Raw genomic sequence first — 15,005 nt, 5'->3', positions numbered from 1 at the left:
TGAAAAGACTGTGCATGTAGCTAAAAAGTAGTAAGTAGTTGAAAAGGTGCTAATCTGTGATGAAATTCAAACACATTACCTTTGGGTAGCTAGACGTTCACGTTACACACCCACCTATCCACCCCGACCAGCCACCCTCCTCTCGTTTCTGACTTGACTAACCTTCTGTCTTATGTAACCATACCAAACATAACATATCATTCTAATTTGAATGTCTGTTTTTTTTTTACAGTTACTATGTCACGTCCAGTCTATGAGACCAGGCTGTGTTTCCGGGCAACCGCCTGGCTGAATGTGTCTTGGTGTTTTTACATTTACTATGTCACATCCAGTCTATGAGACCAGGATGTGTTTCCGGGCAACCGCCTGGCTGAATGTGTCTTGGTGTTTTTACATTTACTATGTCACATCCAGTCTATGAGACCAGGCTGTGTTTCCGGGCAACCGCCTGGCTGAATGTGTCCTGGAGTTTTTACATTTACTATGTCACGTCCAGTCTATGAGACCAGGCTGTGTTTCCGGGCAACCGCCTGGCTGAATGTGTCCTGGTGTTTTTACATTTACTATGTCACGTCCAGTCTATGAGACCAGGCTGTGTTTCCGGGCAACCGCCTGGCTGAATGTGTCTTGGTGTTTTTACATTTACTATGTCACGTCCAGTCTATGAGACCAGGCTGTGTTTCCGGGCAACCGCCTGGCTGAATGTGTCCTGGTGTTTTTACATTTACTATGTCACGTCCAGTCTATGAGACCAGGCTGTGTTTCCGGGCAACCGCCTGGCTGAATGTGTCCTGGTGTTTTTACATTTACTATGTCACGTCCAGTCTATGAGACCAGGCTGTGTTTCCGGGCAACCGCCTGGCTGAATGTGTCTTGGTGTTTTTACATTTACTATGTCACGTCCAGTCTATGAGACCAGGCTGTGTTTCCGGGCAACCGCCTGGCTGAATGTGTCCTGGTGTTTTTACATTTACTATGTCACGTCCAGTCTATGAGACCAGGCTGTGTTTCCGGGCAACCGCCTGGCTGAATGTGTCCTGGTGTTTTTACATTTACTATGTCACGTCCAGTCTATGAGACCAGGCTGTGTTTCCGGGCAACCGCCTGGCTGAATGTGTCTTGGTGTTTTTACATTTACTATGTCACGTCCAGTCTATGAGACCAGGCTGTGTTTCCGGGCAACCGCCTGGCTGAATGTGTCTTGGTGTTTTTACATTTACTATGTCACGTCCAGTCTATGAGACCAGGCTGTGTTTCCGGGCAACCGCCTGGCTGAATGTGTCTTGGTGTTTTTACATTTACTATGTCACATCCAGTCTATGAGACCAGGCTGTGTTTCCGGGTAACCGCCTGGCTGAATGTAACACTATTTTGTTGACCAGAGACTATATAGAGGACAAGGTGTAATTTATCCCCTATATAGAACACTATTTTGTTGACCAGAGACTATATAGAGGACAAGGTGTAATTTATCCCCTATATAGAACACTATTTTGTTGATCAGAGACTATATAGAGGACAAGGTGTAATTTATCCCCTATATAGAACACTATTTTGTTGACCAGAGACTATATAGAGGACAAGGTGTAATTTATCCCTTATATAGAACACTATTTTGTTGATCAGAGACTATATAGAGGACAAGGTGTAATTTATCCCCTATATAGAACACTATTTTGTTGACCAGAGACTATATAGAGGACAAGGTGTAATTTATCCCCTATATAGAACACTATTTTGTTGACCAGAGACTATATAGAGGACAAGGTGTAATTTATCCCCTATATAGAACACTATTTTGTTGACCAGAGACTATATAGAGGACAAGATGCCATTCGGAATTCATCCTCAGCATCGGGCGTCTCAGTCTCCCAAACGCTGACTTCCTTTTTACAGTGAATGACAGGGGAAGTGAATGATTGAACTGTCACACTGTCTCTGTCTACACCGCTTCCTGTCTGCGGCGTCTAGTCACTTCAAAACCTCTGAGACTGCATTCATCTTTATGTACATATTCTTCAGCCCTTTACACTTGTGTGTGTGTATAAGGTAGTTGTTGTTGGAATTGTCAGGTTAGATGACTCGTTGGTTATTACTGCACTGTCGGAACTAGAAGCACAAGCATTTCTCTACACTCGCATTAACATCTGCTAACCATGTGTATGTGACAAATCAAATTTGATTTGATTTGGTTGTGTAGTTTGTGTTGTCTGAGCTGTGACTGTTGTCTTGGTTGTGTTGTTTGAGCTGTGACTGTTGTCTTGGTTGTGTTGTTTGAGCTGTGGCTGTTGTGTTGTTTGAGCTGTGGCTGTTGTGTTGTTTGAGCTGTGGCTGTTGTGTTGTTTGAGCTGTGACTGTTGTGTTGTTTGAGCTGTGACTGTTGTGTTGTTTGAGCTGTGACTGTTGTCTTGGTTGTGTTGTTTGAGCTGTGACTGTGGTCTTGGTTGTGTTGTTTGAGCTGTGACTGTTGTGTTATTTGAGCTGTGACTGTTGTGTTGTTGGAGCTGTTGTGTTGTTTGAGCTGTGGCTGTTGTGTTGTTTGAGCTGTGACTGTTGTGTTGTTTGAGCTGTGGCTGTTGTGTTGTTTGAGCTGTGACTGTTGTGTTGTTTGAGCTGTGACTGTTGTGTTGTTTGAGCTGTGGCTGTTGTGTTGTTTGAGCTGTGACTGTTGTGTTGTTGGAGCTGTGGCTGTTGTGTTGTTTGAGCTGTGACTGTTGTGTTGTTTGAGCTGTGACTGTTGTGTTGTTTGAGCTGTGACTGTTGTGTTGTTTGAGCTGTGACTGTTGTGTTGTTTGAGCTGTGACTGTTGTGTTGTCTGAGCTGTTGTGTTGTTTGAGCTGTGACTGTTGTCTTGGTTGTGTTGTTTGAGCTGTGACTGTTGTCTTGGTTGTGTTGTTTGAGCTGTGACTGTGGTCTTGGTTTCTGGACACTGATGAACGTCAGTAAGAGAAAACAAAGGCATTGAAATAGTAGAGGGGGGATATATTTGTCCTGTTACTCACAGGTGTGTAATGGTAAAGTGTTTCTTCATATCCCAACTGCCGCCAGGACACCCACAGGGAGAGGGGTCACGGACAGGGACACCGTTGTCCAGCACCCATGGAGCACTGGGGTTAAGTGCCTTGCTCAAAGGCAGAGTGACAGATTTGCCATTTTGTCAGCTCCGGGATTGGAACCATCACCCTTTTGGGTTATTGGCCCAACGCTCTAACCTCAAGGCTCTTTGTCTTTCCCAGAGTGTTGTTTTCAATGACAGACAGGTCCAGGTTGGTGCAAGTTTCTCCATACGTCCAGAAGCTCCTGAGGAGTGTCGAGGATGGTCGTGATAACAGCCACGTAGTGACAGCGGTCCTGGGCTCCTGCATACCCCTGAAAAAGGTTTCCACTGGGGGGGTCAGTAGGCCGGATGCCCAGGTGTCTCATACACAGTCCCAGATACACATCCTCTATGTAGACGGCTTTAACATGCCTGGACGCCTCCACCAGCTTCCTGGGGAGGTCTAAGGTGAAGACATAGCCCAGGCCCAGAGCATAAGGTGGATATACTGGTTCAGGAAACACCTCCTTTGGAAGGTACCATTTGGAGTTATGGTCCCTTAGAACGGCGGCCCATTGGGCCACTAGTCCAGTCATGTAGTTCTGCGTTGGAACGTGAAGCAGCATGTTGACCAAGGTGTTCACGTTGAGGAACATGTCTGAGTCGATCTTCATGGCGTAGGAGGCGTTGGGGCAGCGAGAGCTCAGCCATTCCATCATCACCATGGTCTTGATGGTCAGGTTTTTGTAGCTGTCTATGAAGTCGCTCTGCAGCAGATCCTGGTGCTCTTTGCTCTCCTGCAGCACCTTCTCCTGGACCTGCTCTGTCTCCTCTCCACTGGGCAGTCCCAGCAGGAAGAACAGACGGACCTCTCTGCCCAGTACCTGCCTCTCACTGCCCCAAGTCCTGCGGACAGCCTCACGAGCCTCCCTGTTATAGGGCGCCACTGGCACCATCAGAACCAGGAAGGGGTTCTGCTCCCGGCATTTCTCTGGCTCATCCAGGATGAAGATGTACTCTGATGGGTATTCTACATGGTACGGTCCTGGGGACATATACGGAGGAGGAGTGGCCAGTCCAGTGGTCGGTGTTATTGATGGCCAGTCCTGAATGGATATTGTGTCCAGGTAATATTCTGATTCAGCTTGTGGTTCAACGTCAACATACATTGTAGGTGTGTCCTTGTTGTCTGGAGTTTCAGATTCCACATAATATGTTGATTCATCGTTAGTCGTTGGACTGATGCTCTCAGAGGACAAGTCCTCTCCTCTTGAAGGGTCTGGAGTCCTCCTGGAACGGGGACGCTGGTAGGGGTGGTTTGGGTTGTTGGGATATTCCAGAACGGTATAGTATATGACCCTCAGCGACACCAGTACCAGGAAGATCTTGGTGCACGTCCCCCAGTGACTGATCATTACGTCGGGATCTTTGTCACTAGAAAAAAAAAAAATGGAGGTCAATCGTAACAAACCAAAAACAAGCTGGAACACAGGAGTGATGGTTGCTGATAATGGGCCTCTGCACACCTATGTAGATATTCCATAAAAAAACGGACGTTTCCAGCTACAGTCGTCAATTACAACATTAACAATGTCTACACTGTATTTCTTATCAATTTGACGCTATTTTAATGGACAAAAATACGTGCTTTTCTTTCAAAAACAAGTACATTTCTAAGTGACCTCAAACTTTTGAACGGTAGCGTATGTCTCAAGTGAAGCCTTGTGAAATGATCAGACGTTTCATACACCGTGGTGTCAGATACAGACAGTGGTTTGTGGCGAGTCACTGTTGCGTAGCTCCTGTAGACCATGTCGTGTCAGGAAGGTTTCGCTTTTTACAAGCCATCTAGTTTCAGTCCTGTTCCTTTTGCAAATATCTTTACATTTCCGTATTAGTTTAAAACAAGTTCACATCAAGATAGTGATGTTACACAGTTACAAAGTGTAGAAATAGCTTTGAGAAATGATACAGTGATAGTGTATGTATGTATGAAGACCACAGCTTCTGGTTACTGGAGGAAGTAACTTGTTCTGTCATGTTTTTATCTTGCCTGACTGTGTACAGTTCAGTTCCTGCTTATATTTTTGTATTTATTTTATTTCACCTTTATTTAACCAGGTAGGCCAGATCACCTTTATTTAACCAGGTAGACCAGATCACCTTTATTTAACCAGGTAGGCCAGATCACCTTTATTTAACCAGGTAGGCCAGATCACCTTTATTTAACCAGGTTAGGCCAGATCACCTTTATTTAACCAGGTTAGGCCAGATCACCTTTATTTAACCAGGGTAGGCCAGATCACCTTTATTTAACCAGGTTAGGCCAGATCACCTTTATTTAACCAGGTAGGCCAGATCACCTTTATTTAACCAGGTAGACCAGATCACCTTTATTTAACCAGGTAGGCCAGATCACCTTTATTTAACCAGGTAGGCCAGATCACCTTTATTTAACCAGGTAGACCAGATCACCTTTATTTAACCAGGTAGGCCAGATCACCTTTATTTAACCAGGTAGGCCAGATCACCTTTATTTAACCAGGTTAGGCCAGATCACCTTTATTTAACCAGGTTAGGCCAGATCACCTTTATTTAACCAGGTTAGGCCATATCACCTTTAATTAACCAGGTAGGCCAGTTGAGAACAAGTTCTCATTTACAACTGCGACCTCTGGCCAAGATAAAGCAAAGCAGTGCGACACAAACAACAACACAGAGTTACACATGGAATAAACAAACATACAGTCAATAATACAGTAGAAATGTCTATACACAGTGTGAGATACAGTGTGTGTAAATGAGGCAAGAGGCAATAAATAAGCCATAGTGGTGAAATAATGACAGTAATTCCAGTAAATGAAACACTGGGGTGATAGATGTGCAGAAGATGATGTGCAAGTAGAGATACTGGGGTGCAAAGGAGCCAAATCAATCAAATAAATAACAATATGGTGATGAGGTAGTTGGATGGGCTGTTTACAGATGGGTTATGTACAGGTGCAGTGATCTGTGCGCTGCTCTGACAGCTGGTGCTGAAAGTTAGTGAGGGAGATATGAGTCTCCAGCTTCAGTGATTTTTGCAATTCGTTCCAGTCATTGGCAGCAGAGAACTGGAAGGAAAGGCGGCCAGCGGAGGAGTTGGCTTTAGGGGTGGACAGTGAAGTATACCTGCTGGAGCACGTGCTGCAGGTGGGTGCTGCTATGGTGACCAGTGAGCTGAGATAAGGCGGGGCTTTACCTAGCAGAGACTTATAGATGACCTGGAGCCAGTGGGTCTGGCGACGGATATGAAGCGAGGGCCAGCCAACGAGAGCATACAGGTCGCAGTGGTGGGTAGTATATGGGGCTTTGGTGACAAAACGGATGGCACTGTGATAGACTGCATCCAATTTGCTGAGTAGAGTGTTGGAGGCTAATTTGTAAATGACATCGCTGAAGTCGAGGATCGGTAGGATAGTCAGTTTTATGAGGGTATGTTTGGCAGCATGAGTGAAGGATGCTTTGTTGCGAAATAGGAAGCCGATTCTAGATTTAATTTTGGATTCGAGATGCTTAATGTTAGTCTGGAAGGAGAGTTTACAGTCTAGCCAGACACCAAGGTATTTATAGTTGTCCACATATTCTAAGTCAGAACCATCCAGAATAGGACGGGTGGGTAGGTGTGTGCAGCGATCGGTTGAAGAGCATGCATTTAGTTTAGCTTGCATTTATGAGCAGTTGGCGGCCATGGAAGGAGAGTTGTATGACATTGAAGCTCGTCCGGAGGTTAGTTAATTAACACAGTGTCCAAAGAAGGGCCAGAAGTATACAGAATGGTGTCGTCTGCGTAGAGGTGGAACAGGGAATCACCAGCAGCAAGAGCAACATCATTGATGTATACAGAGAAAAGAGTCGGCCCGAGAATTGAACCATGTCACACCCCCATAGAGAATGCCAGAGGTCCGGACAACAGGCCCTCCGATTTGACACGCTGAACTCTAAGAAGTAGTTGGGGAACCAGGCGAGGCAGTCATTTGAGAAACCAAGGCTGTTGAGTCTGCCGATAAGAATGTGGTGATTGACAGAGTCGAAAGCCTTGGCCAGGTCGATGAATACAGCTGCACAGTATTGTCTCTTATCGATGGTGGTTATGATGTCGTTTCGGACCTTGAGCGTTGCTGAGGTGCACCCACGACCAGCTCAGAAACCAGATTGCACAGCGGAGAAGGTACGGTGAGATTCGAAATGGTCGGTAATTTGTTTGTTAACTTGGCTTTCGAAGACCTTAGAAAGGCAGGGTAGGATGGACATACAGTGGGGAGAACAAGTATTTGATACACTGCCTATTTTGAAGGTTCTCCTACTTACAAAGCATGTAGAAGTCTATAATTTGTATCATAGGTACACTTCAACTGTGAGAGACGGAATCTAAAACAAAAATCCAGAAAATCACATTGTATGATTTTTAAGTAATTAATTTGCATTTTATTGCATGACATAAGTATTTGATACATCAGAATAGCAGAACTTAATAATGCAAATTAATTACTTAATCATATGTGATTTTCTGGATTTTAGTTTTAGATTCCGTCTCTCACAGTTGAAGTGTACCTATGATAAAAATTACAGACCTCTACATGCTTTGTAAGTAGGAAAACCTGCAAAATCGGCAGTGTATCAAATACTTGTTCTCCCCACTGTATGTCTGTAGCAGTTTGGGTCTAGAGTGTCTCCCCCTTTGAAGAGGGGAATGACCGCAGCAACTTTCCAATCTTTGGGGATCTCAGTTGATACGAAAGAGAGTTTGAACAAGCTAGTAATAGGGGTTCCAACAATTTCGGCGGATAATTTTAGGAAGAGAGGGTCCAGATTGTCTAGCCCGGCTGATTTTTAGGGGTCCAGATTTTGCAGCTCTTTAAGAACATCAGCTATCTGGAATTTGGGTGAAGGAGAAATGAGGGAGGCTTGGGTGAGTTGCTGTGGGGGGTGCAGGGCAGTTGACCGGGGTAGGAGTAGCCAGGTGGAACGCATGGCCAGCCGTAGAAAAATGCTTATTGAAATGTTCAATTATCGCGGATTTATCGGTGGTGACAGTGTGGTCTGTCTGTCTGTCTGTCTGTCTGTCTGTCTGTCTGTCTGTCTGTCTGTCTGTCTGTCTGTCTGTCTGTCTGTCTGTCTGGATAAGAGTTGGTTGCTGTAAAGTCTCTCTGGATAAGAGTTGTGTTATGATAAAGCAGTACATCAGCTTCTATTCTACAATAAGAGGATGTTGTGTAATGGTGTTTTAGGGATGTGTCAAGTCCATATATGCCAAAGTGTCAGTTAGTGTGGTCAGGTTTGTACAAACTAATGTCCTTCTTTATTCTCACTAAGTCTTTTACCCTTCGTATTCAGCAGAGAAGTCAGAGAGAGAGAGTCAGAGAGAGAAGTCAGAGAGAGAGTCAGAGAGAGAGTCAGGGTTGACGTGAGATTCTGACTTCAGTCTGTTTGCATGTCCCTCTGTGTGTTTGTTTCAGATCCACTCTGGTTCGATCACTAATCTGTACTGTCTGTCTGTCTGTCTGTCTGTCTGTCTCTCTCTCTCTCTCTGTCTCTCTGTCTCTCTGTCTCTGTCTCTCTGTCTCTCTCTCTCTGCCTTTTTCTCTCTCTCTCTCTCTCTCTCTCTCTCTCTCTCTCTCTCTGCCTTTCTCTCTCTGTCTCTCTGTCTCTCTGTCTCTCTCTCTCTCTCTCTGCCTTTCTCTCTCTCTCTCTCTCTCTGTTTCTCTCTCTCTCTGTTTCTCTCTGTCTCTCTCTCTCTGTCTCTCTCTCTCTCTCTCTCTCTGTCTCTCTCTCTCTGTCTCTCTCTCTCTCTCTCTCTCTCTCTCTCTCTCTCTCTCTCTCTCTCTCTCTCTCTCTCTCTCTCTCTCTCTCTCTCTCTCTCTCTCTCTCTCTCTCTCTCTCTCTGCTTTATTGGCATGACATAACAATGTACATATTGCCAAAGCTCACTGTGGATATTTACAATATGAAAATAATAAGAATCAAAATTGTCAACGGGACAACAGTAACAACAATAACCAAGTGTCTAAATAACCATCACTGAACAATAACAATAAGTATACAGTAGAGGACACTGTCCCTCATCTTATGGCAAGGAGCAATGTAGTGTGCTGCCAACCCACAGCTCTCTGCATCCTCCCCCAACAGGACGGACACTGTCCCTCATCTTATGGCAAGGAGCAATGTAGTGCGCTGCCAACCCACAGCTCTCTGCATCCTCCCCCAACAGGACGGACACTGTCCCTCATCTTATGGCAAGGAGCAATGTAGTGCGCTGCCAACCCACAGCTCTCTGCGTCCTCCCCCAACAGGACGGGTAGCCTATCCTCATCAGAGAGCTCTTTGAAACCTTGAACAAGGGTTTCAAATTTGGGGAACTGTTTTATATTTTTGACATTTTGTCAGGAAATGCAGCTCCGTCTCAGGTTCTGCTGTGGTGCAGTGGTTGCACAGCCTTTCCTCTTCAGGGAGCCATGTTTTCCTGTGTCTACCCTTCTCAATTACAAGGCTGTGCTCACTGAGCCTATACTTTGTCAAGGTTTTTCTAAGGTTTTGATCAGTAACCATGGTCAAATATTTTACATTTTATTTCACCTTTATTTAACCAGGTAGTAGAAGTAGTAGTAGTAGTAGTAGTAGTAGTAGTAGTTGTAGTAGTAGTAGTATCAGTATTAGTATCAGTAGTAGTAGTAGTAGTAGTAGTAGTAGTAGTAGCAGTAGTAGTAGTATGAGTAGTAGTATCAGTAGTAGCTAGCTAGCTAACAGCTAGCCAACGTCTACCGATTAGAACTCAACAACCCGGTCGCATTCCGCCTCGCTCCACAGGTAGTATCACATTTTCATTTCATTTCATTACAGTACAACGGTTTGATTTGTTTGATCGTAGCTAGCTACATAGCTAGCTACATAGCCGTCTCTGTATCAAAGATAATTGTGTAGTCTAGAGCGATTTTCTAGGTTACCTAGCCAGCTATTGTCGTTCTTTTAACGCAACGTAACGCAATCAACAACGCAGCCACTGCCAGCTAGCCTACAAAGTCAACAACGCAGCCACTGCCACCTAGCCTACTTCAGCAGTACTGTATCATTTTTAATCATTTTAGTCAATAAGATTCTTGCTACGTAAGCTCAACTTTCTGAACATTCGAGACGTGTAGTCCACTTGTCATTCCAATCTCCTTTGCATTAGCGTAGCCTCTTCTGTAGCCTGTCAACTATGTGTCTGTCTATCCCTGTTCTCTCCTCTCTGCACAGACCATACAAACGCTCCACACCGCGTGGCCGCGGCCACCTAATCTGGTGGTCCCAGCGCGCACGACCCACGTGGAGTTCCAGGTCTCCGGTAGCCTCTGGAACTGCCGATCTGCGGCCAACAAGGCAGAGTTCATCTCAGCCTATGCGTCCCTCCAGTCCCTCGACTTCTTGTCACTGACGGAAACATGGATCACCACAGATAACACTGCTACTCCTACTGCTCTCTCTTCGTCCGCCCACGTGTTCTCGCACACCCCGAGAGCTTCTGGTCAGCGGGGGTGGTGGCACCGGGATCCTCATCTCTCCCAAGTGGTCATTCTCTCTTTCTCCCCTTACCCATCTGTCTATCGCCTCCTTTGAATTCCATGCTGTCACAGTTACCAGCCCTTTCAAGCTTAACATCCTTATCATTTATCGCCCTCCAGGTTCCCTCGGAGAGTTCATCAATGAGCTTGATGCCTTGATAAGCTCCTTTCCTGAGGACGGCTCACCTCTCACAGTTCTGGGCGACTTTAACCTCCCCACGTCTACCTTTGACTCATTCCTCTCTGCCTCCTTCTTTCCACTCCTCTCCTCTTTTGACCTCTCCCTCTCACCTTACCCCCTACTCACAAGGCAGGCAATACGCTCGACCTCATCTTTACTAGATGCTGTTCTTCCACTAACCTCATTGCAACTCCCCTCCAAGTCTCCGACCACTACCTTGTATCCTTTTCCCTCTAGGAAGCTCTTTGCCACCTTCTCCTCCCTCCTGAATCCCCCTCCCCCTCCCCCCCCTCCTCCCTCTCTGCAGATGACTTCGTCAACCATTTTGAAAAGAAGGTCGACGACATCCGATCCTCGTTTGCTAAGTCAAACGACACCGCTGGTTCTGCTCACACTGCCCTACCCTGTGCTCTGACCTCTTTCTCCCCTCTCTCTCCAGATGAAATCTCGCGTCTTGTGACGGCCGGCCGCCCAACAACCTGCCCGCTTGACCCTATCCCCTCCTCTCTTCTCCAGACCATTTCCGGAGACCTTCTCCCTTACCTCACCTCGCTCATCAACTCATCCCTGACCGCTGGCTACGTCCCTTCCGTCTTCAAGAGAGCGAGAGTTGCACCCCTTCTGAAAAAACCTACACTCGATCCCTCCGATGTCAACAACTACAGACCAGTATCCCTTCTTTCTTTTTCTCTCCAAAACCCTTGAACGTGCCGTCCTTGGCCAGCTCTCCCGCTATCTCTCTCAGAATGACCTTCTTGATCCAAATCAGTCAGGTTTCAAGACTAGTCATTCAACTGAGACTGCTCTTCTCTGTATCACGGAGGCGCTCCGCACTGCTAAAGCTAACTCTCTCTCCTCTGCTCTCATCCTTCTAGACCTATCGGCTGCCTTCGATACTGTGAACCATCAGATCCTCCTCTCCACCCTCTCCGAGTTGGGCATCTCCGGCGCGGCCCACGCTTGGATTGCGTCCTACCTGACAGGTCGCTCCTACCAGGTGGCGTGGCGAGAATCCGTCTCCTCACCACGTGCTCTCACCACTGGTGTCCCCCAGGGCTCTGTTCTAGGCCCTCTCCTATTCTCGCTATACACCAAGTCACTTGGCTCTGTCATAACCTCACATGGTCTCTCCTATCATTGCTATGCAGACGACACACAATTAATCTTCTCCTTTTCCCCTTCTGATGACCAGGTGGCGAATCGCATCTCTGCATGTCTGGCAGACATATCAGTGTGGATGACGGATCACCACCTCAAGCTGAACCTCGGCAAGACGGAGCTGCTCTTCCTCCCGGGGAAGGACTGCCCGTTCCATGATCTCGCCATCACGGTTGACAACTCCACTGTGTCCTCCTCCCAGAGCGCTAAGAACCTTGGCGTGATCCTGGACAACACCCTGTCGTTCTCAACTAACATCAAGGCGGTGGCCCGTTCCTGTAGGTTCATGCTCTACAACATCCGCAGAGTACGACCCTGCCTCACACAGGAAGCGGCGCAGGTCCTAATCCAGGCACTTGTCATCTCCCGTCTGGATTACTGCAACTCGCTGTTGGCTGGGCTCCCTGCCTGTGCCATTAAACCCCTACAACTCATCCAGAACGCCGCAGCCCGTCTGGTGTTCAACCTTCCCAAGTTCTCTCACGTCACCCCGCTCCTCCGCTCTCTCCACTGGCTTCCAGTTGAAGCTCGCATCCGCTACAAGACCATGGTGCTTGCCTACGGAGCTGTGAGGGGAACGGCACCTCAGTACCTCCAGGCTCTGATCAGGCCCTACATCCAAACAAGGGCACTGCGTTCATCCACCTCTGGCCTGCTCGCCTCCCTACCACTGAGGAAGTACAGTTCCCGCTCAGCCCAGTCAAAACTGTTCGCTGCTCTGGCCCCCCAATGGTGGAACAAACTCCCTCACGACGCCAGGACAGCGGAGTCAATCACCACCTTCCGGAGACACCTGAAACCCCACCTCTTTAAGGAATACCTAGGATAGGATAAAGTAATCCCTCTCACCCCCTTAAAAGATTTAGATGCACTACTGTTCCACTGGATGTCATAAGGTGAATGCACCAATTTGTAAGTCGCTCTGGATAAGAGCGTCTGCTAAATGACTTAAATGTAATGTAATGTAATGTACTACTATAGACCAGAGCCCTATTCCCTATATAGTGGTACTACTATAGACCAGAGCGTTAAGCTGAGGAGTAAAAGCCCAACGAGACTCTGTTGTCCCCATCAACTGATGTAACCAGGGTTTTCTCAGTATCGGACTTCTCATTTCACTGCATTTGTCAGTTGGCTGGTATTTATGTTCCTGACCCCTGACCCCTCACCCCTGGTCCGGTAGAGCTGAAGTCCGTGCAGGCTTTTGTTTCAGCCCAGCTGGAACCAACCATCAACACATCATTCAGCTGAATATGATGCATTAGTGCAGGGCTGGACTAAAACATGGTATTCTGTATAATGAACCAACCATCAACACATTATTCAGCTGAATATGATACATCAGTCCATCTCACATCCAGTAGTACCACTCACCCATCTGACCAGTCATTAATGTCCATCTCACATCCAGTAGTACCACTCACCCATCTGACCAGTCATTAATGTCCATCTCACATCCAGTAGTACCACTCACCCATCTGACCAGTCATTAATGTCCATCTCACATCCAGTAGTACCACTCACCCATCTGACCAGTCATTAATGTCCATCTCACATCCAGTAGTACCACTCACCCATCTGACCAGTCATTAATGTCCATCTCACATCCAGTAGTACCACTCACTCATCTGACCAGTCATTAATGTCCATCTCACATCCAGTAGTACCACTCACCCATCTGACCAGTCATTAATGTCCATCTCACATCCAGTAGTACCACTCACCCATCTGACCAGTCATTAATGTCCATCTCACATCCAGTAGTACCACTCACCCATCTGACCAGTCATTAATGTCCATCTCACATCCAGTAGTACCACTCACCCATCTGACCAGTCATTAATGTCCATCTCACATCCAGTAGTACCACTCACCCATCTGACCAGTCATTAATGTCCATCTCACATCCAGTAGTACCACTCACCCATCTGACCAGTCATTAATGTCCATCTCACATCCAGTAGTACCACTCACCCATCTGACCAGTCATTAATGTCCATCTCACATCCAGTAGTACCACTCACCCATCTGACCAGTCATTAATGTCCATCTCACATCCAGTAGTACCACTCACCCATCTGACCAGTCATTAATGTCCATCTCACATCCAGTAGTACCACTCACCCATCTGACCAGTCATTAATGTCCATCTCACATCCAGTAGTACCACTCACCCATCTGACCAGTCATTAATGTCCATCTCACCCATGACCAGTCATTAGTCCATCCATCCTCACCCATCTGACCAGTCATTAATGTCCATCTCACATCCAGTAGTACCACTCACCCATCTGACCAGTCATTAATGTCCATCTCACATCCAGTAGTACCACTCACCCATCTGACCAGTCATTAATGTCCATCTCACATCCAGTAGTACCACTCACCCATCTGACCAGTCATTAATGTCCATCTCACATCCAGTAGTACCACTCACCCATCTGACCAGTCATTAATGTCCATCTCATTAATGTCCATCTCCAGTAGTACCACTCACCCATCTGACCAGTCATTAATGTCCATCTCACATCCAGTAGTACCACTCACCCATCTGACCAGTCATTAATGTCCATCTCACATCCAGTAGTACCACTCACCCATCTGACCAGTCATTAATGTCCATCTCACATCCAGTAGTACCACTCACCCATCTGACCAGTCATTAATGTCCATCTCACATCCAGTAGTACCACTCACCCATCTGACCAGTCATTAATGTCCATCTCACCCATCTGACCAGTCATTAATGTCCATCCACTCAGTAGTACCACTCACCCATCTGACCAGTCATTAATGTCCATCTCACATCCAGTAGTACCACTCACCCATCTGACCAGTCATTAATGTCCATCTCACATCCAGTAGTACCACTCACCCATCTGACCAGTCATTAATGTCCATCACATCCAGTAGTACCACTCACCCATCTGACCAGTCATTAATGTCCATCTCACATCCAGTAGTACCACTCACCCATCTGACCAGTCATTAATGTCCATCTCACATCCAGTAGTACCACTCACCCATCTGACCAGTCATTAATGTCCAT

At 46.6% G+C, this 15,005-nt stretch overlaps 1 protein-coding gene across 1 annotated transcript in view; it reads right to left on the bottom strand.

The window, feature by feature from the left end:
- Positions 1 to 2,961: 2,961 nt before the first annotated feature.
- Positions 2,962 to 15,005, bottom strand: part of LOC115116215 (beta-1,3-galactosyltransferase 1-like) — a 13,503-nt gene continuing 1,459 nt past the window's right edge. The window contains exon 2 of the mRNA XM_065012455.1: positions 2,962 to 4,471. Coding sequence (XP_064868527.1) covers positions 3,247 to 4,452 — 1,206 coding nt within the window. The 5' untranslated portion in view covers positions 4,453 to 4,471 and the 3' untranslated portion in view covers positions 2,962 to 3,246. The remainder of the gene's footprint in view (positions 4,472 to 15,005) is intronic.

Source organism: Oncorhynchus nerka, linkage group LG27 (genome assembly GCF_034236695.1).
Source record: "Oncorhynchus nerka isolate Pitt River linkage group LG27, Oner_Uvic_2.0, whole genome shotgun sequence".
Lineage (NCBI taxonomy): Eukaryota > Metazoa > Chordata > Actinopteri > Salmoniformes > Salmonidae > Oncorhynchus > Oncorhynchus nerka.
This window is presented reverse-complemented; position numbering and strand designations above follow the sequence as displayed.